This window comes from Neomonachus schauinslandi, chromosome 8 (assembly GCF_002201575.2).
Source record: "Neomonachus schauinslandi chromosome 8, ASM220157v2, whole genome shotgun sequence".
NCBI classification, from domain to species: Eukaryota; Metazoa; Chordata; class Mammalia; order Carnivora; family Phocidae; genus Neomonachus; species Neomonachus schauinslandi.
Genome location: NC_058410.1, coordinates 94,182,209 through 94,210,093, shown reverse-complemented (window position 1 = coordinate 94,210,093; position 27,885 = coordinate 94,182,209). Strand labels below are relative to the sequence as shown.

The 27,885-nt window shown below is 36.9% G+C and overlaps 1 protein-coding gene across 1 annotated transcript in view; it reads left to right on the top strand.

The window, feature by feature from the left end:
- The window catches only part of ZNF451 (zinc finger protein 451), a 98,161-nt gene extending 72,100 nt beyond the window's left edge, over window positions 1-26,061 (top strand). The window contains exons 11-15 of the mRNA XM_021691983.1: window positions 222-365; window positions 1,431-1,561; window positions 3,145-3,331; window positions 11,835-11,903; window positions 24,667-26,061. Coding sequence (XP_021547658.1) covers window positions 222-365; window positions 1,431-1,561; window positions 3,145-3,331; window positions 11,835-11,903; window positions 24,667-24,713 — 578 coding nt within the window. The 3' untranslated portion in view covers window positions 24,714-26,061. The remainder of the gene's footprint in view (window positions 1-221; window positions 366-1,430; window positions 1,562-3,144; window positions 3,332-11,834; window positions 11,904-24,666) is intronic.
- The last annotated feature ends 1,824 nt before the right edge of the window (window positions 26,062-27,885 follow it).

Sequence of the window (27,885 nt, the reverse complement as noted above, 5' to 3'; positions counted from 1 at the left end):
TATATAGAAAGAATAATGAAATTTTTGAAATGTTCAGAATATTTTTTATTTGGTGTTAGTATACTGTGTCATGTACAAGTTTGGACTTCATGAAAAGGTTTAGAAATTAATAATCAAAATTAACATTTTTGTATAGTCTCTAATATCTTTTAAACTTGAGCAATTAAAATGTTTTTAGCTAATTCTTAACCAAATTCAGGTTAATGTTTCTCTCTTCTCAGATGAAGAAGTTGTTGAGCTTCCAGATTTGGATTATCTGCGAACCATGACTCATATAGTCTTTGTAGACTTTGATAACTGGTCAAACTTTTTTGGTCATCTGCCAGGGCATCTTAACCAAGGAACATTTATTTGGGGTTTTCAAGGTATGGTTGATAAGGAAAACATTTGAAATGATACCCTCTCCTCTTTTTTCCATTAGAATATGTTTCACGTTAAAAGGACTGCTCTTGAACCTTCTTGATTAGAACATACAAACATAATTAGAATATTGTCACTTTGCATTATAGCTACTCTGCTAGAATATTTTTCTCTTTACATTTCTGTGTGGTAAATGTTAATTCTCTTTGGTGACCTAAAGTTTGTGGATCTTTAGATACATACTGAAAAAGCCTTTATTCAACACCTGCAGTGTGCCAGGTACTATGCTTCGTATTAATTCATGTTTACTGATTATTATATTTATCTCGTTTTTTAAATATAAAAAAGTATGCTGAGTTTATTTTTTTTCCGAAGTATAAAACTGATAAATAGTAGAGTTAGCTTTTGAACTTGGTTGGGCCTCATGGCTACAGAACTAGTATGATTTTCAACATGCCACAACTGCCTCTTCAGTTCATCCTTACTGTATTCATCTAAATATCTCTTTACAAACCATTGACCAAACAGGGAGAGAGACTTCTTTGATTTACAGAAGGTTAGTATAGTGAACATCCAATAAACTTCATGTTTGATAGGGAACAACATAAAAAGAGGAGGATTGGATTTAAGATAGAAATGTACTGACCTGGATAAAGTTATCCAGTACAGTCTTTTAGTAAATTTAGCTTTGCTGATTGCCCATAATTTCTATCCACTGAGTAGCCTTGACATATTTGTGAAAAAAAACCACTAATACGGTTTTATAGAAGTATACCATTCAGAGTCTTATCACACACATTACTTTTGATTCTCACTAACATACCTCTGTGTTTCCAGATGAATAGGCAGATTGAAGGAAGTTGGCCTGTTTTGCCAAGATTTTGTAAAGCAACAAAATGGTGATACCCATTCTAGAATTGAATTCTGCATTCTAATCTAGTACCTACCCTCTAGAAAAATTTTTCTCTAATAGTGTTTTTTCATGATTGAGCTTTCAGTTGTATCTAGTGTTCTTTTCTTCTTTTTTTTTTCTGTTTGACTATCATTTATGCCTTTTCTAAAAATAATAGGAGGAAACACCAATTGGAAGCCTCCACTCAACTGTAAGATCTATAATTACCTGAATAGGATTGGATGCTTCTTCCTTCATCCTCGTTGTAGTAAAAGGAAAGATGCTGCTGATTTTGCCATATGTATGCATGTGAGTGAGTGTTTTATTAAAAATCTAACATGAATCTAGGACCCATTTGGAATTTCCTTTCCACTTGGATCGTAATGACACCTATAGAGCATGCTTCAGTGCTGTATTTTTGTATAAAATCTTCTGCATTGGGTTCTACTTATGACTAATGAGGGCAAGGGCCCATATCATACTTACTTACTGCCTTTTTCCCCAATTCCTAGCAGACTGTCAGCTACTCATTGTAGACCCTTAACTATTTATAGAATAACGGTCAAGAGATGACATTGTACTTCATGTATGCTAAGATACTTTGACATTTTAACATCTCTGAAATTGGGGGGGCACCTTAACAGTCACCATTGGTCTAGATGGGATTTGCATTTGCTTCTCTGCCAGTCACCTAGAGAAGCTACCAACCTGAGACCCATTTTAAATTAAATTCTCTGCTTAAGGAATTATGTATCACACTGATAGCATGAATTTACTCTGCAGATTTGTTTTTTAGGTATTTCTGTGTGTGTTTTTTTTTAAGTTTATTTATTTATTTATTTATTTAGAAAGAGGGGAGGGGCAAGGGGGAGAGGGCGGGAGAGAGAATCTTAAGCAGGCTCCATGCCCAGTGTGAAGCCTGACACAGGGCTCCATTTCACAACCCTGAGTTCATGACCTGAGCCAAAATTAAGATTTGGACCCTTAACCAACTGAGCCACCGAGGCACCCCTTAAGTTTTTTATTTATTTAAGTAATCTCTGCACCCAGCATGGGGCTCGAACCCATGACTCCAAGACCAAGAGTCACATGCTCTACCGACTAAGCCAGCCAGGTACTGTCCCTCTCTGCATACTTGTTGGCTGCTGCTTACATTTTAAACCATAAGACATTTCCTTTTCCATTTATTCAGTGCTAAGATTGAGTTATGCAAATTACCTTGCTTACCCTCTCTCTATGGCAGATTTATTTCTTATGTATTACCCTTAGATTAAGTATGTAGCCCTTATAGTATTCCAGCTTTATGTACTTCTTTTGGCTTTTTTTTTTTTTTCTTTCTTGGTGGCACATAAAATATCTGATAATTGATGGCATTTTACATTTGATTAAATATGGCGTATTTTATTTATGAAGGAGATCTTTATATCATACTTTGGTGGGAGCTAGAAAACAAGCTAAATATATCTTTCTAGGGGTGCTTGGCTGGCTCTGTCAGTGGAGCATGCAACTCTTGATCTCAAGGTTGAGTTCAAGCCCCACGTTGGGTATAGAGATTCATTTTAAAAAGTATTAAAATCATGGGGCGCCTGGGTGGCCCAGTTGGTTAAGCGGCCGCCTTCAGCTCAGGTCATGTGGGATCGAGCCCCACATCGGGCTCCCTGCTCGGCATGAAGCCTGCTTTTCCCTCTCCCACTGCCCCTGCTTGTGTTCCCTCTCTCCCTGTCTGTCTCTCTCTGTCAAATAAATAAATAAAATCTTTAAAAAAAATTAAAAGTAATAAAATCTTAAATAAATACACCTTTCTAGGTATGTGTTCATTCTGAAATAGATGTAACTTAATTTAAACCTCAAGTACTGATTTCTATCAACATATGCATTTTGTTCCAACTTAGGCTGGCCGTCTAGATGAACAACTACCCAAGCAAATTCCTTTCACCATCCTCTCAGGAGATCAAGGTTTTCTGGAGCTAGAGAATCAATTTAAGAAGACTCAGAGGCCAGCACATATACTAAACCCTCACCATTTAGAGGGAGATATGATGTGTGCCTTGTTAAATAGCATATCTGATACCACCAAAGGTACGCAGCTGCAGTCACAGTGCAAACCGCCCAAGAGGAGGAGACTTCACTGCTGAGAGAAACCAATAAACTGCTGTCCACTAGTGAACTGTTGGCTGCTCACTAGAGCATCGTGTTCTCATACTTCTATATTTCTTATTTTTTACTTTTCTCTCATTCTTTAGTGTTTTAGAATTTTCTGGAGCCTTTTCTGATCTATTAGATAAAATCTGTATTCAAGTATATAAAATATACATATGTTAGTGCAGTTTTGCAAAGCTCAGAATCCAGATTTTCACTGTTTCTTTTTTTTTTTTTTAAGATTTTATTTATTTATTTGAGAGAGAGAATGAGATAGAGAGAGCATGAGAGGGGGGAGGGTCAGAGGGAGAAGCAGACTCCCCGCTGATCAGGGAGCCCGATGTGGGACTCGATCCCGGGACTCCAGGATCATGACCTGAGCCGAAGGCAGTCGCCTAACCAACTGAGCCACCCAGGCGCCCTTCACTGTTTCTAAAATACCAAATTTATCTTCACTTTTTCAGAAAGCTAATTGCTTATAGGTTAAACCAGAAAGCAATAAATAATATGGAAAAAAAAAAAAAAAACCAATTTTAAGAGGTTGACAGGGACAAAAATGAAGCCCTGAGAGATCTTTAATTCCTTGGAAGAGGTCGGTACCTCCTGTCCTATTCCCAGGATTTACACTGTTTTCTCTGACTTTCTGATATTGTTCAGTGAAAGAGTGTGCTTATGTTCAGTTTCACTAAGAAGTATTTAAGAAAGGATGCAATTCTAGGGATTCAGATGAGGTTTTTTTTTCGTAATTTCTGAAATATGGTAGAAGAAAAGAACAAATTTTTAAATATCCTAATGGTTTGCAGCCATGACTAAGATTTGAAGATACTGATATATGACCTCGATGAAAACCTATTTTTGGCATTTTTACTATATGCCCTAAGTTTTCCAACTGTCCTCCTAGCTATTTTTTTCTTTCAGCATGTTTGGAGCCACATCTTGATTGAAAACCCATTTTGAAGAATTTTGCTCTCATCACTGAATTACAGTGGATGAATTTACTTCTGCAAAGTTAGGAATCCTTAATCTATTAGCCCAACTGCTCTTTAAAGGAAAATCGACTCTATTTTACATATTTATGTCATGCCTTAGTACTGCATTTTATCTTCCTATTCTGTAATTTTTGTTTTCATCCATTTGCTTTTCTTATCTTTGGTTGCTGCTTTTTTTTTTTTAATCTTTTTCTTTTATTCTTTTGCCATCCTGTCCCCAGTCCTTAACAACATCTACTTAATATCCTGTAAAGTACTTAAATTTTTATCTTTGCCACCCAAGGCTGACCCTTTTTCTTCTTTTCCTATGCTGCTGCTTTGGGGAACATCTCTTTTGTAATTGTCACTGTGAAAACTGTTAGGGATTTGCTTCTCTTACCAACTTTATTTGGAAATGAGAGCTGCATGTAAGTAGGTCTGCATGGGTATATTAGGGTTGGAGATAAGATACAGGTTATTATTACATGCTGATTGTTCCCCTCTGAGTACCCCTATGTGCTAGGTGTTTTTTTAATCATTCGTTCATATTCAGTGCTCTTTTGAATTTACTGCTCTTTGGGGACACCTGTGTACTTCATTCTGAATTTTTGTGAAATGCAGAGATAGTACAGTGCATAAAGAAGGGCATGGGCTTTCTTTGGTTTGAATGCTAACTTTGCTGCTGCTTTGCTGTGTGATTTCAGGCAAGTTACTCATCTTTTTCTGACCCTCACTTTTTATATCTATAAAGTCTTAAGAATTAGTGATATGTGTAAAGTATCTAGCACAGCATATAAAGTACTATGGGTGCTCAATAAATAGCAGCTATTTTTATTATTACTACCATAAGAAGAAAATATGATTCCTAGCCACTACTTTTTTTATTCCTTAGTTTTTCTTTCCAATAGTTTTTATTGTGGTAAAATATACAGAACATAAGATTTACCATTTTAACCATTCTGAAGTATGTACTTCAGGTGTTTCCTACATTTACATTTTGTGCAGCCATCACCATCATCCATTTTCACAGCTCTTTTCATCTTGCAAAACTGAAACTTTATATCCATTTAACAGTAATTCCCCATTCCCCTTTTCCCAACCCCTGGAAAACACCATTCTATAGTATTTTGACTAAATACTTCATATAAGTGAAATCATACAGTATTTGTCTTTTTGTACCTGGCCTGTTTCACTTAGCATAATGTCCTCAAGTTTCATCTGGGTTATAGCAAAGGTAAGAATTCCCTTCCTTTTTAAGGCTAAACAATATTCCATTGTATGTGTAGACTTTATTTTGCTTATCCATTTATCCATCAATGGATACTTGCATTGAATCCATGTTTTTAACTATTGTGAGTAATGCTGCTATGAACACAGATGTATAAATATCTCTTCGACCTTGCTTTTATTTCTTTTGAGTATGTACCCAGAAGTGGAATAGCTGAATCATAAGCTAGTTCTATTTTTAATTTTTTGAGATATTTCTGTACTGTTTTCCATAGCAACTATATCATTTTACATCCCTACCAAGAGTATACAAGGGTTCCAGTTTTTCTACATCTTTGTTAACACTTATTTTCTAGGTTTTGTTTGTTTGTTTTTGTTGATAGCCATCCTAATGGGTGTGAAGTGGTATCTCATTGTGGTTTTCATTTCCATTTCCCTAATGATTAGTGATGTTGAGCATCTTTTCATGTGCTATAGCCACTACATTTTATTTTTTTATTTTTTATTTTTTTTTAAGATTTTATTTATTTATTTGACAGAGACAGCGAGAGAGGGAACACAAGCGGGGGAGTGGGAGAGGGAGAAGCAGGCTTCCCGCGGAGCAGGGAGCCCGATGCGGGGCTCAATCCCCAGGGTCCTGGGATCATGACCTGAGCCGAAGGCAGACGCTTAACGACTGAGCCACCCAGGCGCCCCTAGCCACTACATTTTAAAAGTAATGAGAATTATTAAGACTAAGTGGCCAGAGATATGTATAGTCCTTAAATCATGATGTTTCAGTTAGACCTAGATTTGATGATGCTTTTGTAACTAATTCTAAAATTCAAAAAAATAAGTTATACTGAATCACAGTATGTTCAGATTCAGTTTAAGACAATTTTTTTTTTTTATGGAAGACTTAAAGACATCAAATTGCCTAGTAGTGAACTTTGTAACGAGAAAATCAAAGAACAGTCCTTGGATAACTTTATTCTATCACCTTTCCTAACAAATCTTTGTAAATGGTAGAATAATAGTATTTGTTTAAAAATGATATTTGATACATGTTGGGACTTAGAAGATTTCTCAATATCCACAAATACTGTAATTAATTCTTCTTGGGCCTTTAGGTACTTTTGGTTACTCTAAGAATGCCAGGATAACTCCTTCCTTCTAGCTTATTAGCACAGTATTCCTATCTTCAGATTTGACAGCTAGACAGTTTCTTAAGGCAGTGTGGTTTTGGGGTGGGAATCAGTGGACCTTTTTGAGAATCTGACAAAAGCTTTCAATGCTTCTTTCCTCAAAAATGAACATGTATAGGGCGCCTGGGTGGCTCAGTTGGTTGAGCGACTGCTTTCGGCTCAGGTCATGATCCTGGAGTCCCTGGATCGAGTCCCGCATCGGGCTCCCTGCTTCTCCCTCTGACCCTCCCCCCTCTCATGTGCTCTCTCTCTCTCATTCTCTCTGTCTCAAATAAATAAATAAAATCTTAAAAAAAAAAAATTTAAAAAAATGAACATGTATATATAATATCACATGCAACTTCAGGGGATTTGTGGTCTCAGGGCTCCCAGTTACCAACCATACCACAAAACTCTCCTTAGGATATGACAGCAGTTCATACTATAAGTAACATCCAGTGAGAAGTTCTCTTATATTAATCATTGATTTAGAGACAGTCTGCTGATTTTTCAGTTTTTTTAAATCTCCACCATAGCAGAGACAAATGATAGAAGTTTGAACCTCTTATTTCTTTCTAACTTTTCAGAAATTTTCCATTAGTAGGACCAGAAAATGATATTAGACTGGAGCTTCCTGTATAAACAAGGAAGAATCTATTGAATAGTGTCATGAGAATCAGTGATTATGTGATATCTTATTTTTAGTCTTTGCCAGTTTTTCAGTTAATTGAAGGTTTTTTTCAGGAGGTGTTTATCTCAGTAAAAATAAAGATATTCAGAGTGGCTGATATGAATGATATGAATGTCCAGCCAGTTGGCCATAAGGTATTACGTTTTAGCTTGGCATGGAGGGAACAGCTAAGTAGCTTTACTACTGGTACTTTTTTAGATCTCTGACTTAGGGTAAGTCATTTACTTTTTGCAGCAAAGCAAGCCTATAGACTTAAGTTTGAGATTTGAAAATGTCATGGCTTTTGCCCTATAAAAATCTCTCTCCTTCTAAGCATCAGGATTCCAGCACAGGATAAATGTATAAATATAAATCCCTGTAGAGATATTTTAAAACATTTATTAATTTGTCCTTAATTGACACCTTTGGCCCCCTTATCCTTTATCAGTTCTGTTTTATAGTGTACTCCTCACTGTTTTAAAACTTGCCAAGATACATGGATCCTTTCTAGTAATTCTAATCAGAGGAGCCAGGTAGACTTTCTCTTCTTTTGGACCTTTTACATTTTATTCACAAATATATGTTGATTCTAACTCGAGTCATATTCCAAAAATGCGGTTATAACTTGTCACTTAAATGTTTTAAAGAAGAGGGGCACCCGAGTGGCTCAGTTGGTTGAGCTACTAACCCCTGGTTTTGGCTCAGGTCATAATCTCAGGATCATGGGATCCAGCCCCAAGTTGGTTCTGTACTAAGTGCAGAATCTGCTTGTCCCTCTCCCTCCCCCTCTGCTCCTTCCCTTTTGTCCTACCCCCTCCACCCCACCCCGCACACTCTCGCACCCTCTCTCTCTCAAATAAATAAAATCTTTGAATGTTTTAAAGAAGAGAAGGGCGGGGGGTGCACCTGGGTGGCTCAGTTGGTTAAGCATCTGACTTGGTTTCAGCTCACACCTTGCTCTCTGGGTCATGATTTTAGACCTTGCGTTGGGCTCCACGTTGGCCTCCACTTTGGGTGTGGAACTTACATTTAAAAAAATGTAAAAATAAAAGAAAGGGAACTTTTTTTTTTTTTTTAAGAGAGGGAGGCTCCGGGGAGGGGCAGAGGGAGAGAGAAAATCTTAAGCAGACTCCATGCCCAGCGCCGAATCCGAGGCAAAGCAGGACTCCATCTCACAACCCTGAGATCATGACCTGAGCCAAAATCAAGAGTCAGATGCTTAACTGACTGAGCCACCCAGACTCTCCAAAAGGGAACTAATCTTTATTGAAGGCTATAATGTGCCAGCCACTAATGCTAGCTATTTTTTATATTTGTAATGTTTGAAGACGTTTAAAAACATGTTTAAAGAGTAACTTCCACATGTTATTTAATTCTCTTTGCAACACTTTGAGGTAGGATGTGTTAGCTTGTCCCATTTCATAGATGAGGGAGCAGAGGTCCAGAAAGGTTAAAATAAGCTACCTGCAAGTATTTTTCTCCTTATCAGTATCTCCTGCTAAGGCTGAGGCTTTTACTGACACAAATGTCTGATTTTGTGATGTAGAGAATTCAGTGTGAATCATTGACTCTAACCATTTCCTTGAAAAATATAATGAGAGACTTTTTGCTGCAGTGTAATGACATTGCAGAGTTTGTGTAAAGATACCAAATATAAGAGTTGTGTTTTTTGTTTTTTTTTAATAACATTTAGGAAGATGCATGGGAGGGGCAGAAAATAAAGAGGTTTGATTGTGGGTTCTGATATTTCTGATTATATGTTAAACATAGCTAAGGAAAGTGATCAGCACAATGAAGTAAATTCCCTTTTATCTCATAATTAAACAAAGAAGCCCCTATCTCAGCCCCACTTTTCTGTGACTGAATTTCTGCATTCCCATTTTTTACTATATCATTGGTGACAATTGCTTATATAAAAAATTCTGTGGGCTCTTAAATATAACACAACTTAGCCAGATCTTGTAACTTAGTTGAAGAACATTGACTTGATTTCTGTAAAATTTTCTTTTTAAAAACACAGTTTTCGGGGCGCCTGGGTGGCTCAGTTGGTTAAGCGACTGCCTTTGGCTCAGGTCATGATCCTGGAGTCCTGGGATCGAGTCCCGCATCGGGCTCCCTGCTCGGCAGGGAGTCTGCTTCTCCCTCTGACCCTCCTCCCTCTCATGCTCTCTGTCTCTCATTCTCTCTCTCTCAAATAAAATCTTTAAAAATAAATAAATAAATAAAATAAAAACACAGTTTTCGGGCGCCTGGGTGGCTCAGTTGGTTAAGCGACTGCCTTCGGCTCAGGTCATGATCCTGGAGTCCCGGGATCGAGCCCCACATCGGGCTCCCTGCTCGGCAGGGAGTCTGCTTCTCCCTCTGACCCTCCCCCCTCGCATGTGCTTGCTCTCTCTCATTCTCTCAGATAAATAAAATCTTTAAAAAAAAAAAAAAACAACACAGTTTTCTGTGTTGTTCAGTTGCTTATAATTCTTTAGTAGTTAAACATCTTCCTTGCAGTTTTATGTGAAGTATTAACTTACCTAGATATATTTTCTTAGGTATTACAAGGATGAACTTGAACAGAAGATATTATGAATTAGTGAATTCACACTGAAAACAGATTTTACTATGCTTTAAGATAATTTTTTTTGAATATGAACACCACAAGACCTAGGACTTTGTCATATCTGTTTACGTTATGTTTTCATTTTGGAATGAATGGGTGGAAGGAAGCCTTAAGTATAGTTGGTATCTATAGAGCCATATCAATTACACAGATTTTTTTTTTTTTTAAGATTTTATTTATTTATTTGACAGAGACACAGCGAGAGAGGGAACACAAGCAGGGGGAGTGGGAGAGGGAGAAGCAGGCTTCCCGCCGAGCAGAGAGCCCGATGTAGGGCTCGATCCCAGGACCCTGGGATCATGACCTGAGCCGAAGGCAGACGCTAAACGACTGAGCCACCCAGGTGCCCCAATTACACAGATTTTTAAAACCATCTTAAATATTGAACAGAAAAGTTCACCTATGCTGTGAAAATGTGGCTGATTGAAGTAGCATCGTGCTCTATCCAGGAGACATTATATAAAATAAGTGTTGAACTTAATTTTAAGTCTGTCTGCCTGTTTCTTCAGCCTGTTAATGAGACTGACTATAGGTTGTTGCTTTGGGCAACATCCTAAAAATCTATATGATACAATTCTTTTTAAGGTAATGAAAATAGGAAAGAATATTCATGATTTTCTCTGCTTCAGGGGGTGCTGTTTAAGGGAAAGGAAACCTTTTTAATTTTTGCAGCTGAGACTCATGCTGATCCTTGTGATTCAAACCTACAGTTTTGCCTTAGGCCTTGTATGCAATGATGAATTGTTTATTTAGTCCAGTTAAGACATGCTTCTTTTGACTGGCATTAACTTTGAATTGTAATAATAAAAACCTTGGGTACTTTCTCTTTATTTCTAATGTTTTAAGGCTTAATTTATTGTTCTTCAGGTTGTCAATGGAATGTTTTATTTCCCTAAAACATTGCTTGAAATACTTGAATTCCTAGGTGTATATAACAGATTGTAAAAACAACAACAACAACAATATTTTTGCTAGACTGGCAAAAGATGACTTAAACAAATTTTTGCAGCAAAGTGAAATATAGTGGTTTTCATTTATAAACACTTAAAAAATCTTTATCTTTTAAATGTATATTTGAATTTTTACATATTTTCCACAGAATCAAATATGTCCATATGACTTATATTCAGTTATTTAAACCCTGATTCAGTCACTGTGATGTATATATTGACTTAAATGTAGTTAAAGTGATAAATCCAATATTTGGTCACTGGTTCAAATTTTAAGTGACTTTGGCAATACCTGGTCAGCCAATGTCATTTTTATAGAGTTAGGTCTTTCATTATGAAAGTATTTAAGATGTCAGGTAAGTGAGTTTGTGCTGTGCATAGGTATTGCTAATTTAAACCCATGGTCTCTGTAGCAATGAATGCATGATTTTCAAAATAAGAGTTTTATCTTACCATTCTTAAAAATTTTTAAGACGATTTCATGCAAATTAAACTTTGGAATTTATTTGCTGGATTTAAACAAGCATACTAGCTTTTCTTAATTTCCAGTTTTTTAAATAATAGAATTTTATATTTCATCAACAGTTGTGCTAAAAGAAATTTTTCAAATGATTTGAATACAGAGCTAAAATTGAGTTGACTATTTCATTAGCTCCCCCCCCCCTTAATTTAAGTAGTATTTGGTAAGCATTTTAAAAGCAAACTTACAAGGAAAGAGGTATAATAATGAATTGTAATTAGTAAGCTTGGGTATGGAAGTGGTCATCGAAAATAAGATTGTTTGAGAATAACATAAGTTATGGCACAATAACTTTTTCAGAAATAAATTTGCATTTATTGATTCTGCCTTACAGAATGTGACAGTGATGATAACCTGGGTATAAAAAATACTTCAACAGAAGAAGAATTGAGATCCACAGAAGGTAACCTAATGAAGTTAATCCTTTTTCTATTTGACTATATCTGCGTGTTTTTTAATTGCTCCCTCTCTTGCCTTTTCACCTGCTCTTCACCTACTCCCTCCTACCCCTGAATTTCAAAAACATTTTTTCCTTGTTTAAAGGAGAGTTTGCATTTTCCCATGTAAGATGAGTTAGGGACAAAAGCCTAAAATATTTTCTGACCCCTTGCAGAAAAAGTTTGCAAGTGGGCTAGGAGAAGGTTTTGGTTTCCAAATTTTTCTTTATTTTGAGTAGTATTAAATTAAGAATATTAAATGTTAAGCAGTAGAATTATGAAAACAAGCACTTACATGTGAATATTAATAGACTATTTCTATAAATTATTTTCTTTCTTCTTAAAGGAAAAGCTATATTCTTCCATAGGTTAAAAAGAACTTTTGTATTAACCTCACATCAAGTTCATTTCCTGGCTGTACCACTATTTGGTTGGCATATGCCCATTTATTCACTTTGGTTTTTGTATAACAGACTGTGCTTCTTAATAACCATGGGGAAAAACAAAACAGTGATTTTAGAGAATAGTTTAAACTTCACAAAAGAACTGAAACCATTATACTGGCACCTTTAACATTAAAGGGCAACAGTAGAAGCCTTAATATATATTCCAATAAAGTATTTGTTATTGGAGATTTGAAAGTGGGAATGTGGAGACTAGAAAGTAGGGAGGAAAATATGGCTAAACAAGCACAGAAAAAATGGCCCAGCTGATTTGTTTTCTGTGTATTTGCTTGATCTCTCACATAATGCAATTAGTTTAATTAAGAGTATACTAGAGCTTTGTGCTATTAGGAGTTTGGGAATTTGAATCTGGCAGTGAAATTTATTCATCCATTCAGTGAGGTAGAAAACTCTAATCTGGGGCGCCTGGGTGGCTCAGTCGTTAAGCATCTGCCCTCGGCTCAAGTCATGATCCCAGGGTGCTGGGATCGAGCCCCGCATCGGGCTCCCTGCTCAGCGAGAAGCCTGCTTCTCCCTCTCCCACTCCCCCTGTTTGTGTTCCCTCTCTCGCTGTGTCTCTGTCAAATAAATAAATAAAATCTTAAAAAAAAAAAGGTAACTCTAATCTTTCTTTCTTACAGCCAAAATTCAGTGGTTAAGCGAAATTGGCAGTAAATCTACAGCCTAATTAGAAGCAAGTTTTTTGACTAACTTGTTTTCCCAACATGGTTTTTCAAGATCTAGCTCACTGCTTAGCAGCCACATAATGATGAGTTAAACAAATGAAAGAAGTTTTGTGGGTTAAAAAAACAAACAAGGGGCGCCTGGGTGGCTCAGTCGGTTAAGCGTCTGCCTTCCTAAGCATGTCTTCGGCTCAGGCCGTGATCCCAGGGTACTGGGATTGAGTCACGCATTGGGCTCCCGGCTCAGCAGGGAGTCTGTTTCTCCTTCTGCCTCTCCCCCTGCTCATGATCACACTCTCTCTCAAATAAATAAGATATAAATAAATAAATAACCTGCCACCTAAGTTGTTTATCAAGGCCACTAAAAGTTAAACACCATTGAGCATCTAAGTAGTTTAGACTTGGCAACCTTTATTTGCCACTCATGACTAATCCCGTGGAAGATGCCACACAAAATCATAACTTTTAAATAACCACTCTTGGGAAACCTTCACAGTTTTTATGGTTCCTAGTTAATCCAGGAAATCTGAGATATGTATAAGGCAATGTGTACCAGAGTTTCTAACATTTTGTTATCTATGGTTATTTTATGATTAGGAGAGTTTTTACATTTTTGTGATTCTTTAGTTTGGCAAAAGGATTACTATTAAAGAATTCAAGAAAAGATTCTCTAAACTTTTACCTAGTTATGAGGTAGGAAAAATCAACTGGAAAAATCAAAGTGTTAGATATGTGCTTTATTTTCTGATGCTTTTTATGAATAAGTTTGAGAAACACACTGTGTTCCCTCTAAGTTAAGGGATATGTTTCCTTCACAGTTTCCTCTGATGCCCTTCTTTATCCCCTCCACCCAACAAGAACTAGCTCAAATATCATCTCTTAGGTTGAACCATAGAGAACTGACATTCTGTAGACAGTTTTGGATGGTCCGTACTCGATTTACCAACTTTAGAGAGAGTGAACTACTGCCTTCTCTAGGCTCCCTCTGAACCATACCAGGTAGATTTAAAATTTTTCTCTCTTACCCTCTTTAGAAGTAAGATTCTGTTTGTTGTTGTTTTTATTTCGACAGCACCTAGCACCTAGTGTTTGGCACTAAATAATTGTTTGTTGAAGAATAAACTTGTAACAAACTCAGAACATGTTAGAGCTACCAGGACCCATCTCTCTATAGCTGAATAAGGGAAATTAAGATAGAGGCGATTTGGTTGGGAGAAGAGTGGGTGATTTTATTGACCCTACACCGTGGAAGCAAAGTGATATTTTAGTCAGAACTAACAGCAAAACTCAGAAAAGTTTAAATTACTTCTTAAGCCTCTTTTCATTCTTTCCCTTCCCAACATAACACTCTAAATGCCTGACAAATGGTAGCAAAAGGCCTGATAAATCTGCTTGTGACTTTTACCTTGAGGAATGGTAGTTTCCCTTATCTACCCTCTCCTTCCACCACCATGATTTGTTTCATTCTTTGTTATTCTCTGTAGACCAGTATCAGACTCTTGACTACCCATGCCAATCATAAAGATACTCTATAATCTATTTTGTATACCAGACAGGGGAAATAGAGGCCACATAATATGGTGGTATAGAGTGCAGACTTTGAATTCAGACTGCCTTGGTTAAAACTCAGCTCTGCTACTTATGAGTCAGGTTATGTTGGGCAAGTTATTTAACTTCACTGTGTGTCAGTTTCTTCATTTTAAAAAATGGGAATACTAGTATACCTATCTTACTAGAATAATCTGGTACGTGGTAAGCAGTACATGTATTGGTTGCTTGCATATCTTACTGCATTTGATGATATTCCACCTGTCCCTTAGCCTCTGCTTGCTTTTTTCCTTTTTTTTTTTTTTTTAAGATTTTATTTATTTATTTGACAGAGAGAGAGACAGCAAGAGAGGGAACACGAGCAGGGGGAGTGGGAGAGGGAGAAGCAGGCTCCCCGCAGAGCAAGGAGCCCGATGCAGGACTCGATCCCAGGACCCTGGGATCATGACCTGAGCTGAAGGCAGACGCTTAACGACTGAGCCACCCAGGTGCCCCCCATTTTTCTTTCTTATCTTCAAACTGGATAAATTGTTCTGTCTTCAAGTTTGCTGTTTCTTTTTTCAGTTTGCTTAAATTTGTTAAACTCCTGTAATGAATTTTTTATTTTAGTTGTACTTTTCAGCTCCAGAATTTCTATTTAGTGGCTTTTCATAATTTCCATCTCTTTATTGATATTCTCATTTTGTTCATACATTGTTTTCCTGGTTTCCTTTAGTTCTTTGTCCATGGTTTACTTTAGCTCTTAGAACATATTTAAGATAGTTGGTTTAAAGTCTTTGTCCAGTAAGTCCAATGTGTAGGCTTTCTCAGGGACAGTTTAACTCATTTTTTTTCCCCTTTAAATGGGCCATACTTTCCTGTTTCTTTGTATTCTTTGTGTTTTTGTTGTTGTTGAAAACTGGGTATGCAAATACTATAGTACCTCTGGAAATCATATTCTCTCTCTTCCCCAGAGTGCTGTTTTGTTGAAGGCTACAGTTGTCCATTTGAGAGAAAGAGAGGCTCACACCCTCTCTTTCTTTGTCTCTCTTAAATAAGTCTTTTTTTTTTTTTTAAAGATTTTATTTATTTATTTGACAGAGAGAGAGACACAGCGAGAGAGGGAACACAAGCAGGGAGAGTGGGAGAAGAAGCAGGCTTCCCGCGGAGCAGGGAGCCCGATGCGGGGCTCGATCCCAGGACCCTGGGATCATGACCCGAGCCAAAGGCAGACGCCCAACGACTGAGCCACCCAGGCGCCCCTCTCTTAAATAAGTCTTACAAAAAATAGTACACGGGCGCTTGGGTGGCTCAGTCAGTTAAGTGTCTCAGGTCATGATTTTGAGGTCCTGGGATTGAGCCCCATGTCAGGCTCTCTGCTTAGTGGGGAGTCTGCCTCTCCTTCTTCCTATGCCCCTCCCCCTACTTGTGCATGTGCATGTGCTCACTCTCTCAAATCTTTAAAAAAAATAGTCAATACATATTTTATATATTATATGTACTACATACTGTATTCTTACAATAAAATAATCTACAGATAAAAATATTAAGAAAACCATAAGGAAGAGAAAATACATTACAGTAATATACTGTATTTATAAAAAAATAATTCATATATAAGTGGACCCTCACAGTTCAAACCCATGTTGTTCCAGGGTCAGTAATATTTTTGCAAAAAACTATTTCTTGTCATGTCTGATCATTGAAGTATCTAAGCATCTATTCTTTTTATTTGTTTTATTTATTTTTTTAGTAACCTCTACACCCAGCGTGGGGCTTGAATTCACAACCCTGAGATCAAGAGTCACGTGCTCTTTCGACTAAGCCAGCCAGATGCCCCTAAGTTTCTGTTCTTTTAGCTTGTGTTCAGCTGGTGTTTTCCCAGGGGTTGCCTTGAATACCAAAAGCTTAAAAAAACAAACAACAAAAAACACCTTTCCCAGTGTTTGCAAATTGGCTCTGTGCTAGAACTCTTCAATATTTAGCCAGGCTTACACTGATGTACAGATCACCCAGTGGTGAAAGCTTAGGGTCTTTTCAAGTATTTTCTTTTTTTTTTTTTCTTTTTTAAAGATTTTATTTATTTATTTGAGAGAGAGAGACTGAGAGAGAGAGCACATGAGAGGGGGGAGGGTCAGAGGGAGAAGCAGACTCCCCGCTGAGCAGGGAGCCCGATGCGGGACTCGATCCAGGGACTCCAGGATCATGACCTGAGCCGAAGGCAGTCGCTTAACCAACTGAGCCACCCAGGCGCTCCTCAAGTATTTTCTTAGCATGCATTCTGTCCTATGCATTTGCCCAGCTTTCTAAATTCCCTAGTATACATAGGTGCTTTTATTTTTTTTGTTTGTTTTACGTTTTTTAAGATTTTATTATTTGACAGTGCAAGTGAGCACAAGCAGGTAGAGCAGCAGGCAGAGGGAGAGGGAGAAGCAGGCTCCCCACTGAGCAGGGGGAGCCCAATGTGGGACTTGATCCATGACCCTGGGGTCATGACTCGAGCCAAAGGCAGCCGCTTACCAGCTGAGCCACTCAGGCGCCCTACATAGGTGCTTTTGAATGCTCTGATTTCCCAAAGAAATTTTCTGTGGCTTTTCCTTCTGGGTATCAGGCAGTGTGTTGTATGTCCCAACCATAATCTCTAGCCACAGGCTGTGGTATTTTTTATTCTTACAATGTTTTAAGCAATGCTCAGTGCTTTTCTGTCCTGAATGGGTTCTGAGCTAGGAAAAACAGAGATGAGTGCTTTGTATCAGTCCTTCTTGTAGCCCCCACACAGATTAAAACAGACAACACAGTAATTTGTAACTTCTACTCTGCTCCATATGGAACCAGGGACCAGGGTCCCATACTAGGAATATGCACTGCTGCCAAGTCAAGGTTTGGTGAAGAAAGGGCAAGTAAAAATACAACAAAACTTTCCTACTGTGTTTATGTTGTCTTTTTCTTGATTTAGTGTTTGCTTGGTTTCTCTGAACCTTTGAGGTTTTTTCAGACATTTGACAGTTGTTTCAGATGGTTTCTAATTGTGTTTCATTGTTTCTGTGAAAGGACTGGTGTTTAGAGCTGCGTACTCCACCATTTTGTTGAACTCACTCCAAGACTGATTTTATTCCTTCTTTAAATGTTTTATACCATCTAGTCCTGGAGTTTTCTTTCTGGGAGGTTTTTTGATAATAGATTAATGTATAAAGGTGTTCAGATTTTGTTTCAGTTTGTGTCAGTTTTAGAGAATTGTGTTTTTCAAGAAATTTGTCCATTTTACCTAGATTGTCAAATGTATCAAATGTACTCTTTATTTCTATCGGATCTGTGGTGCTGTTTCCTCGTTTGTTACTGATACTGGTGATTTTTGTTTTCTCTCCTCATCAGTCTAACTAGAAGTTTATCAATTTATTTGATCTTTTCAAGGAATGAACTTTTTTTAGTTGATAATTTCTCTCTCTTGAGGCTGCTTTCAATTTCATTGATTTCTGCTCTTTATTCCATTTTTCTACTTTGGGTTCAGTTTGCTTGTCTTTTATAGCTTCTTAGTGAGTTACAATGTTTCTTTTTTTTTTTTAAGTTTTTTTTATTTATTTTTTAGAGAGCGAGCTAGAGAGAAACAGCATGAGAGGGGAGAGGGTCAGAGGGAGAAGCAGGCTCCCCGCTGAGCCGGGAGCCCGATGTGGAACTCGATCCCAGGACCCTGGGATCATGACCTGAGCCGAAGGCAGACGCTTAACCATCTGAGCCACCCAGGCGCCCCAACAATGTTTCTTTTTAATAGAAATATTTAAAGGTATAAATTTCCCTCTAAACCAGGGTCAACAAGCTTTTCCTGTAAAACACCAAGTGGTAAATACTTTAGACTTTGTAGTTCCTGTTGTCTCTGTTACAATTACTCAGCCATATACAATACATAAACAAATGCATATGGATGTGTCTAATAAAACTTTATTTACAAAAATTGCCTTTGGACTGGGTTTGGCCCACGGACTAGTTTGTCAATCCTCTACTTTTACCATGTTCCACGAATTTTCATATCTTGTATTTTTGCTATATTTCAATTTGAAATATTTTAATTTTCCTTGGATTTTCTTCTTTCACCTGTTGGCTCTTTAGGAGTATATCATGTAGTTTCCAAATATTTGAATGTCTTAGTATTCATTTCTAATTTAATTTTGTTATGGTGAGAGAGTATACTCTGTAAAACTTTAATCTTTTTAAATTTATTGAGATTTTTATGCTCCAGCATGTGGTCTGTCTTAGTAAACATTCCATTTGCACTTGAATGTGTTTTCTGTGTTTATTGTGTAGAATGCTTTATAAATGTCAATTAGGTCAAGGTGATTGATATCAAATCTTTATCCTTACTGATTTTTTTTAATCTAGTTGATCTATCAGGTATTGCAGAAGGGATAAGAAATTCTTCATCAGTAATTGTGTATTATTTTTCTCTTTGGTTCTGTCCGTTTATTCTTTTGTATTTTGAAGTTTTTAATTGAAAAATTCTGTTATATTTCTGATGTGTCTTCCTAATGAATTGACCCATTTATCATTATGAAATGTTCTTTATCTCTGGTAATACCTTTTATCATGAAATCTTTTTTTTTTTTTAAGATTTTATTTTTGAGAGAGAGAGTGAGCATATGGGTGGAGGTAAGGGGAACTGGGAGAGGGAGAGGTACATCTCTTATAGACACCATGAAGTTCAATCTTACTTTTTTTTTTTTTTTTTTTAAAGATTTTATTTGTTTATTCATGAGAGAGAGAGAGGCAGAGGCAGAGGAAGAAGCAGGCTCCCCGCGGAGCAGGGAGCCCGATGCGGGACTCGATCCCAGGAACCTGGGATCATGACCTGAGCTGAAGGCAGACGCTTAACCGACAGCCACCCAGGCGTCCCTCAATCTTACGTTTTGATTTACTGTAACAGTCTCTACTTTTAAAGAATGGATTATTTAGTCTGTTAATATTTAATTTCTTACATGGTTGAATTCTTGTCTGCCATTTTGTTTTCTCTTTGCCCCCTCTTTTATCTTTTAGTTCCTCCTTTCGTACCTTCTTTTGGATTATTATAATACTATATTTCACTGTATTGTGTGTATTTAGTTTACTGTTTTATTTATTTATTTATTTATTTATTTATTTGGGAGTGAGAGAGAGCACAAGCAGGGGGAGCAGCAAGGGGAAAGGGACTCCCTGGGAAAAGGGAAAAGCAGACTCCCTGCTGAGCAAGGAGCCCGACGTGGGGCTTGATCCCAGGACCCCTGGGATCATGACCTGAGCTGAAGGCAGATGCTTAACCGACTGAGCCACCCAGGCGTCCCTAGTTTTTACTATTTTAATAGGTCTATGGGCTTTTTAGCACTTTGTATTAATATACATTTACAATGTATATTTTTTTTGCTTTTTGTAGTGTATTGAGTGCTACTGTACTCCACTTTATCTAAAATGTAGAAACCTTCCAGTACTATAGGTTAGTTTATGTCCTGCCCCCAAGTCTCTATGCTGTAGTTGCCATATGTATTACATCTACATGTATTACAAATTCTACCAGAAAATCTTATTTTTTTGCTTTAAACAGTGCTGTGAATTTTAAAGAAAGGAAAGAAAAAATATGTATCCTTTTACATTTATTCACAGCTGCCATTTTTAGTGACCCTTCATTCTTTCCAGTAGAGTTTCCCTCTAGTGTCATTTTTCTTTCATCAGCCGTAAGGATTTTTTTTAAAAAATTTTTTATAATATGCATTTTGCTAGTGATGAATATTCTTTTTTGCTTATATGAGACATCTTTATTTTTCCTTGAATTTTGAAGAATGTTTTCTCTAGCTTTAGAATTCTAGTTGACAAATATTTTTTTTCCTTTCAGCACTTTAAAGGTGTCCTTTTTTTTTTTTTTTTTGAAAGATTTTATTTTTTTATCTGAGACAGAATGAGAGAGACAGAGAGCACATGGGGGGGGGGGAGGGTCAGAGGAAGAAGCAGGCTCCCTGCAGAGCAGGGAGCCCAATGCGGGACTCGATCCCGGGACTCCAGGATCATGACCTGAGCCGAAGGCAGTCGCTTAACCAACTGAGCCACCCAGGCGCCCTAAAGGTGTCCTTCTATTGTCTTCCAGCCTCCATTATTTCTCATGACAAGTCACCATAATTTGTATTTTTGTTTCCCTGTATGTAACGTGTCCTTTTTTTATTGTTGCTGTTTCAGTATTTCTACTTTGTCCTTGGATTTAAGTAGTTCTTGATAATGCCCCTAGATGTGGTTATCTTTGTATTTATCCTACTTCAAGTTTTCTTAGTAATTATATGTTTCCCCCAATGTTAAGGATTTTTTTAAGTAATCTTTACACCCAGCGTGAGGCTTGAGCTCACAACCCCAAAATTAAGAGTCATATGCTCCACTGACTCAGCCAGGCACCTGTTTCCCCCAATTTTAGAAATAATGGGTTGAAATTTCCAACCATTATTTCTTCATAATTTTCTGCCCCACTTGGTCTTGCTTCTTTTGGACTCCAGTTATACATATGTTAGGTGGCTTTAATTTATCCACAGGTGTGTGCATTTTCTTCCGATCTTTTTTCTCTGTTGGATTTTTTTTTTTTTAAGATTTATTTATTTGAGAGAGAGAGCACAAATTGGGCAGGGGCAGAGGGACAAGCAGACTCCCCGCTGAACATGGAGCCGATGCAGGGCTCCATCGCAGGACCCTGAGGTGAGAACTTGAGTGAAAGTGAGACTTAACCAACTGAACCACCCAGGCACCCCTTTGTTGGATAATTTCTGTTGTTCAACCTTCAAGTTTATTAATACTTTTTTCCCTACCTTCTCCAGTGTAAGCTCACTGAGTAAATTTTCCATTTCAAATACTATATTTCTCAGTTCTAGAATTTCCATTTAGTTGGTTTTTTAAAAACTGATTCATTTCTCTCTTGAGATTTCCTATCCATTCATCCTGAAGTCCATGAAAATAGAACTTTTCTAAAATTCTTTTCTGCTAATTCCAACAGCTTGATTATCTTGGGGATTTGTTTCAATTGGCTGCTCTTCCTCCTGACTGTTGAGTTACATTTCTTTTTCCTTTTCTGATGTTTATGGATGTTGTGGATGTACATCACAGATTCTTTTGATTCTGCTGTTTTTATCTGAGCAATGTTGTTGTTTTGTTTTGTTTTTTCCCAGCAGTTACCTTGCTAGACCTATACTCCACAAACTCTGCCTCCTCCACATCAGCAACAGCTAAAATTGCTTACTTCTTTTACTTCCCACCTGTTATTTTTCACTGAGAATCTTAGATCCTCTCCTTTGTGTGCACAGTTCAGAAGTCCACTAAGAGTCTAGATTTGGAGGATCCTATCTTCTGTTGCTTTGTTGTTTCTTCTGGGATACCTTTCTTTCAAAACCTCCCTTCCCTGCAGCTTCACTTTCTAGCTTCTATGACTGACCCAGACTCTGTCTATGATGCCTTAAGCCAGAGAGTTTGGCTTTCTGGGTTAAGTTCTGTTACCTTGTCCCAAAAGGATTGATGAATGCCCCGACACAACAAAACCATGAAGCTGCACGTTGAACCCTGTGCAGTTTGCTTCTTTTGGTGATCAGCTTCTGTCCTGTTTCTACCTAATTTTCGTTGCTCTCCAGTGCCTTAAAATAGTTTATAATTGTTGTCTATGGGAGGGTTAATCCAACATAAGCCACACTTATTAGAAGTGGAACTATTTAATTGTTTTTGTTTTTATCATCTTTTAACTGCCAGATTTAATTCATAAAAGTTCACTATAGACAATATTTTTTATTCATTTCTGCTATTTTATTTTTAGTTTTCTTTTTCTTTTAATTGGTTTGTAAATTATATAGTTTCTAGTTTTTGTGGTTATATTGGCATTTTGCCACATTTTATTTATATAATTTAAAGACTAAAGTATACCTACAAAGTGTCTGCCTTTATGCAACAATAAAAGGACTCTAGAACACTTCAGTTCTGATCCTTTCCCCCCAATTTATATGCTGGTATTCTCCAGTGTTTAGTTCTGTGTGTGTATATGTGTATTGTATAATGCACACAAAAATTGTACAAAACATCTCACAAAGCTGGTAACCATGCGTCAGGTTAAAAAAATAAAACATCACCAGCACATTAATTTGCTAGGGCTGCCATAACTATATACTACAAACTAGAAGGGTTAAAACAACAGAAATTTACTGTCTCATGGTTTTAGAGGTTAGAAAACTAAAATCAAGTTGTCTGTAGAGCCATTTTCCCTCTCCTCGCTTTTAGTTATTAACAGGCAATCATATGCACTCCTTGGTTTATAGATGCATCACTCCAATCTCTGCCTCCATCATCATGTGGCCATCTTCTTCTACCCGTGTGTCTGTCTTTACGTGGCATTTCTTTCTTATAGGGACACCAGTTGTGTTGGGTTAGGGCTCAACCTAGTCACCTCATCTTAAATTGATTACACCTGCAAAGACCCTATTTTCAAATTAGGTCACATTCATAGGTACTAGGGATTTGGACATATGTTTTGGGAGGAACATAATTCAACCATAACAACCAGTACTTTAGAAGTATCCCCCTCATTCCCTCTTCCAGTTACTTCCCCTGCACTCCTTCCCAAATGTTAGTGGCCACTATCATGTCTTGAAATACTAGTTTAGTAGTGCTTGATTTTGAGCTTTATTTAAATTGTATCATACAGACCATCACTGTCCAGTAGAATTTTCTGTAATGATGAAAATACTCTATATCTGAAGCTGTATGGTTGCTAATAGTCACGTGTAGCTGTTAAGCACTTGAAATGTTGCTTAACTGAGGAACTGAATCTTGAATCTTACTTAATTTTAATTGATTTAAAAATAAATAGCCACATAGAGTCAGTACCCATCATATTAAGACAACATGAGCATGGTCTGTCTGTACCCTTTTATGTCTGGATGCCTTTTTTTTTTTTTTTTTTTTTTTAAGACTGATTTATTTGAGAGAGACCAGGAGAGCGGCGGGGAACAGAGGGAGAAACAGTCCCAGGCAGACTCCATACTGAGCACGGAGCTCGACATGGGGCTCCATCTCACGGCCCTGAAATCATGACCTGAGCTGAAACCAAGATATGGATGCTGAACCCAACTCCACCACCCAGGCACCCCTAGCCTGTAGTATTTTAAATTACAGAAACATAACACCAGTGTTCCAGCTGAGAGGAAGATGTAGCTGCATCTTAGAGGGATCACTGGTACCTATGAATCAAGGAGACCTCTGAGAGACTTTGGACTGGATGGGATGAAATAAATCTGGTGTGAGAAGCTGGTGAAGGCCAGGAAATGGAGAAACACTTGTAAACCCAAGAATGTCTTTCTTGTTCACTATTGTATTCCTATTCCTGGTATACAGTGGGCATGCAATAAATATTTGTTAAATGAGTACATATATACAATATATGCTTCTCAAGACATTATATAGCCATGAGTTTCACTCTTTGCCTGCGATGCTAGAAAGCTTAAAACGAAATTGTTAATGCCTGTGAGATTTTGGCATTTCATGGTTTTGCCTATTTCTATTTTAAGTCTTATATGCATTGCCTCAACTGATTATTTGTCAGTGATTCTAGAAGTTTGTTGACTTTTTTTTTGAAGATTTTATTTTATTATTTATTTATTTATTTGACAGAAAGAGACACAGTGAGAGAGGGAGGGAACACAAGCAGGGGGCGTGGGAGAGGGAGAAGCAGGCTTCCCGCCGAGCAGAGAGCCCAATGCGGGGCTCGATCCCAGGACCCTGTCATCATGACCTGAGCTGAAGGCAAATACTTAATGACTGAGCCACCCAGGGACCCCTAGAAGTTTGTTGACTTTTGTCCCTAAATGGAAATAACTTGCAAGTTCGTTAGTAAGCTCATATGTTAATTCAATCTGAGGTTATATCCAGATATTCATTATTTGAAATACTCAAGTTTTATGAAGAAACTGCCAAGTCATCCTAGTTTTCTCAACTTTGTATTTCCTTTCCTTCTTGAACAGATGTAGTTGATGAGATTTACATAAAGCACATTTATTAGTTTTCTGCCCTAAATATTAAAATTCTCTGTTTTGTTAATGCAGATGTGGAATTAGAAGAAGCTATTAGAAGAAGTCTTGAGGAAATGTAATTGTAAAGATATTACCACACAACATCAAGTGGCCTTGAAGAGACTCAGGATAATGAATTCTTGAGTTTGTTTTCTAAAGGAGACCAGAAATCTGTTAGTACAAATGTATTTGGAAACATGCTTTTTTTGCTTTTGCATCTGATATTTGCTTTGTATTTTTGTGCTATTTTGCAAAAATGTACAGAGGAATAGAATACATGTTCATGCAGATATAATCATGTATTCTAATATAGTTATCACAGTTTCCCAGTTAACTTTGAATTTATATATTTAGGTTAAAAAAACTAAAAAATAGAGAAGCTCTTGACTATTGTTTATATGTTTCCCAAATAGCATTAGTTGTTTAATTTTATTTGTACTGTACAGATGATTCTAGTTTATTTTTTTAGGAGTGAAAATGAATATAAATAAAGCAGTCATAGCTCAGTTTTTCTGTAAATTCTATTTCTTATGTGGCACTAATATAGAATACCTTTGAGATCTTTGTTTATGATTATTAGAAGAGAGTAATGGAAACTGATCATGGAAACAGATTAAAAACTTTTACCAGCAATGTTCTTTGTGGGTTTCACTCAGATGTATAGTCCTGCTTTATTGGAGCAGCACATTGCTGGAATTAAAAAAAACAAAGGAAAAAAAACCCCTAATTTCTTTGAAATTATTAAAAAGAAACCTTTTCCATTCCTTTTACCTGCTTAGGCTTTCGTGTGACTTGTATTATCTAATGTTTAAAGGGAATGATGTCAAAATGTTTGCATAGAATTAAATGTATTTTTAATAAGTCTTTTTTTATATATATTTGTGTAAACATAATATTCTTCCAAAAAATAATGTTGATGGTTTACTCAGGAGTAACCTTTAAAATTTTTATTTCATTGGAAGTGTCTTCATTTTAATTATTCATTAAATAAATTGTCAGTTTCCTACATTTGGTATTACACATTTAATTTTTAAATGGTCAGGCTCCATTGTGAATAATAAAAAACATTACATAATTAGAAGACTAAGAAGGGCTTGTCATACTATCTTTGTGCGTGTGCTTCATGACCAGAAATGTCTTCCCTAAAGATTTTAAGTAGTAATTACATACCAAACTTAAAATTTTCTATAAATATATATTTGTCTTTAAAACAAAAAAATCATGGCTAGAATTTTCTTCTTTCTCTGCAACTTGATATTTTAGTGTAAAATGGCATTACTGGTTTTTTTTTATTACTATAATCTTTCCAGTCCACATTGGAAACAAATATGTGTTTTTATTTCTTACGATGTCAGTTCTGTCCTACCTGCTTGCATTTTTTTTTTAAGTAGACAGACATGTAGGTTGAGAATTTGCCATTTTTTTCAAAATGACCACATTATACTTTTAATTTGTATGTTAAATCTTCAAGCAGGGTTTTAGGAGCTAGTCATGAGCTAGACCTTAAAGACATCTCCACAATCTTGCTCAATAGTGAGGAGCAGAGAAAGGATGATCCAGAAAGAAGAGTGGTGAAACAGATGTGGGGGAAGAGAAATCTACACCTCTTTGCTAGAGGTGCCACACACATATGTGATTTACACTGATGTTCTGTTAACCTTTTGTGGGGTGTATAGTAGTATAGTAGAGAGTAAATGAAGTTTTTTTATATGACAGTGAAGGGATATTTCATCATGACCCTTAAAAAAAGATAAATGGGTTGTTTAGTGTTTTTATTAATAATTGTCACTGATTGTATTTTGATTTGTTAAGCAATTAAAAATCATTTTAAGATTACTTCATAATTTGAACTTAATTTAGACACAAAGAGGAGAGGTAATCAGTGGATGATATTACAGAAAGTTAAATGGATTATTATCAAAAGTAAATGTTTCCAACATTGATAAAGATGTGTATCTTTTCATTACATCATTCATTTATTTATTCATTCATTCACTCCCTCACAAAGTATTGTGTACTTACCATGTGCCAGTGACTATTCTAAGCACTGGGGATATACCAGTGAGCAAAGCAAAGCCCATACTCCTTTATGGAGCACATAATGGGGAGAGAGGGTTGGATAGAGTGTTATCCATTATTATCATAAGCAAGTATATCCAATGGTGGTAACTAATGAAGGCAAATAGAGAAGGGAAAGATTATATTTCTGAGACTGAGTGGTGTGATCTGGCTTTTTTGGAAGGATTACCTGTACTTATTATATTGAGAACATACACACCAGAGGCAAAAGTAGAAGCAGGAAGACCAGATAGGAAGATGTTGCAGTAGTCCAAGTGAAAATTGATGGTGGCTGGGACCAGAGTGTTAGCGGTGGAAATGGGGAAAAGAATCCTAGTATATTCTAAAAGTAGAGCTGAGGGGATTTACTTATGGATTGGATCTATAGGATAGGAGAGAAAAAAAGAGTCCAGGATGATTCTAAAATTACATGATAGACTTTCAAACTATTCACAACATGTCTTTGGATTCCAAGTCTGTGTTGTGATAATGGCAAAATATATTTAATGAGGTCAAATAATCCCCTACAAAAATAGTTTATTAGATTAAGTTCAGAGAGAACTGGAATCCAGACTGAAGGCCCTCATCTCTGTTCAAGTATTTAAATGGCTTTGATCTCAGATTAAAGGTTGTGATTCAGCTTATACTGCTATTATCATTTTACGTGCCCTGTACATTCTCATCCTTGCAATACGAGGCGTATGGCTATAATGACACGAGAGCAAAGAACAAGTTTTTAAGTACATAAGTCTATACTCCCAATCCTGTTACGCTTTTACTGACCTTTATAGTATCTGCCTTAGTGACTTGCCGCACCTTTTTTAATTAACAGGAGATTTAAGTAAATTGGGTGTGAAAGACAAAGATGGGGTAGCTTTTTCCCCCCTGTAAGCTTCAGTGGTGTCCAGGCTTTCTTTATTCCCAAAGGGACTGGTAACAAGACAGGGTCAGGCAAGTACGGACTGCCAAGGAGCTGCGCTTAAATGCTACCTGTGCCACAAAGGAAACTTCTCCCCCTATCAAAGGATTTTTAATGGTTTTGGTTTTGCCGTGAATTATGGGCGCTGGGAGAAACTAAGCGAAGCCGTCACTGAGAAATACCCAGAGCCTACGGTTAGGTACCTTCGCGTGTGGGCAGTTGGCTACATTCAGGCTGCAGTGTCGGGGGCGTCCAAGAGTAGGGGGGCTGTTCTG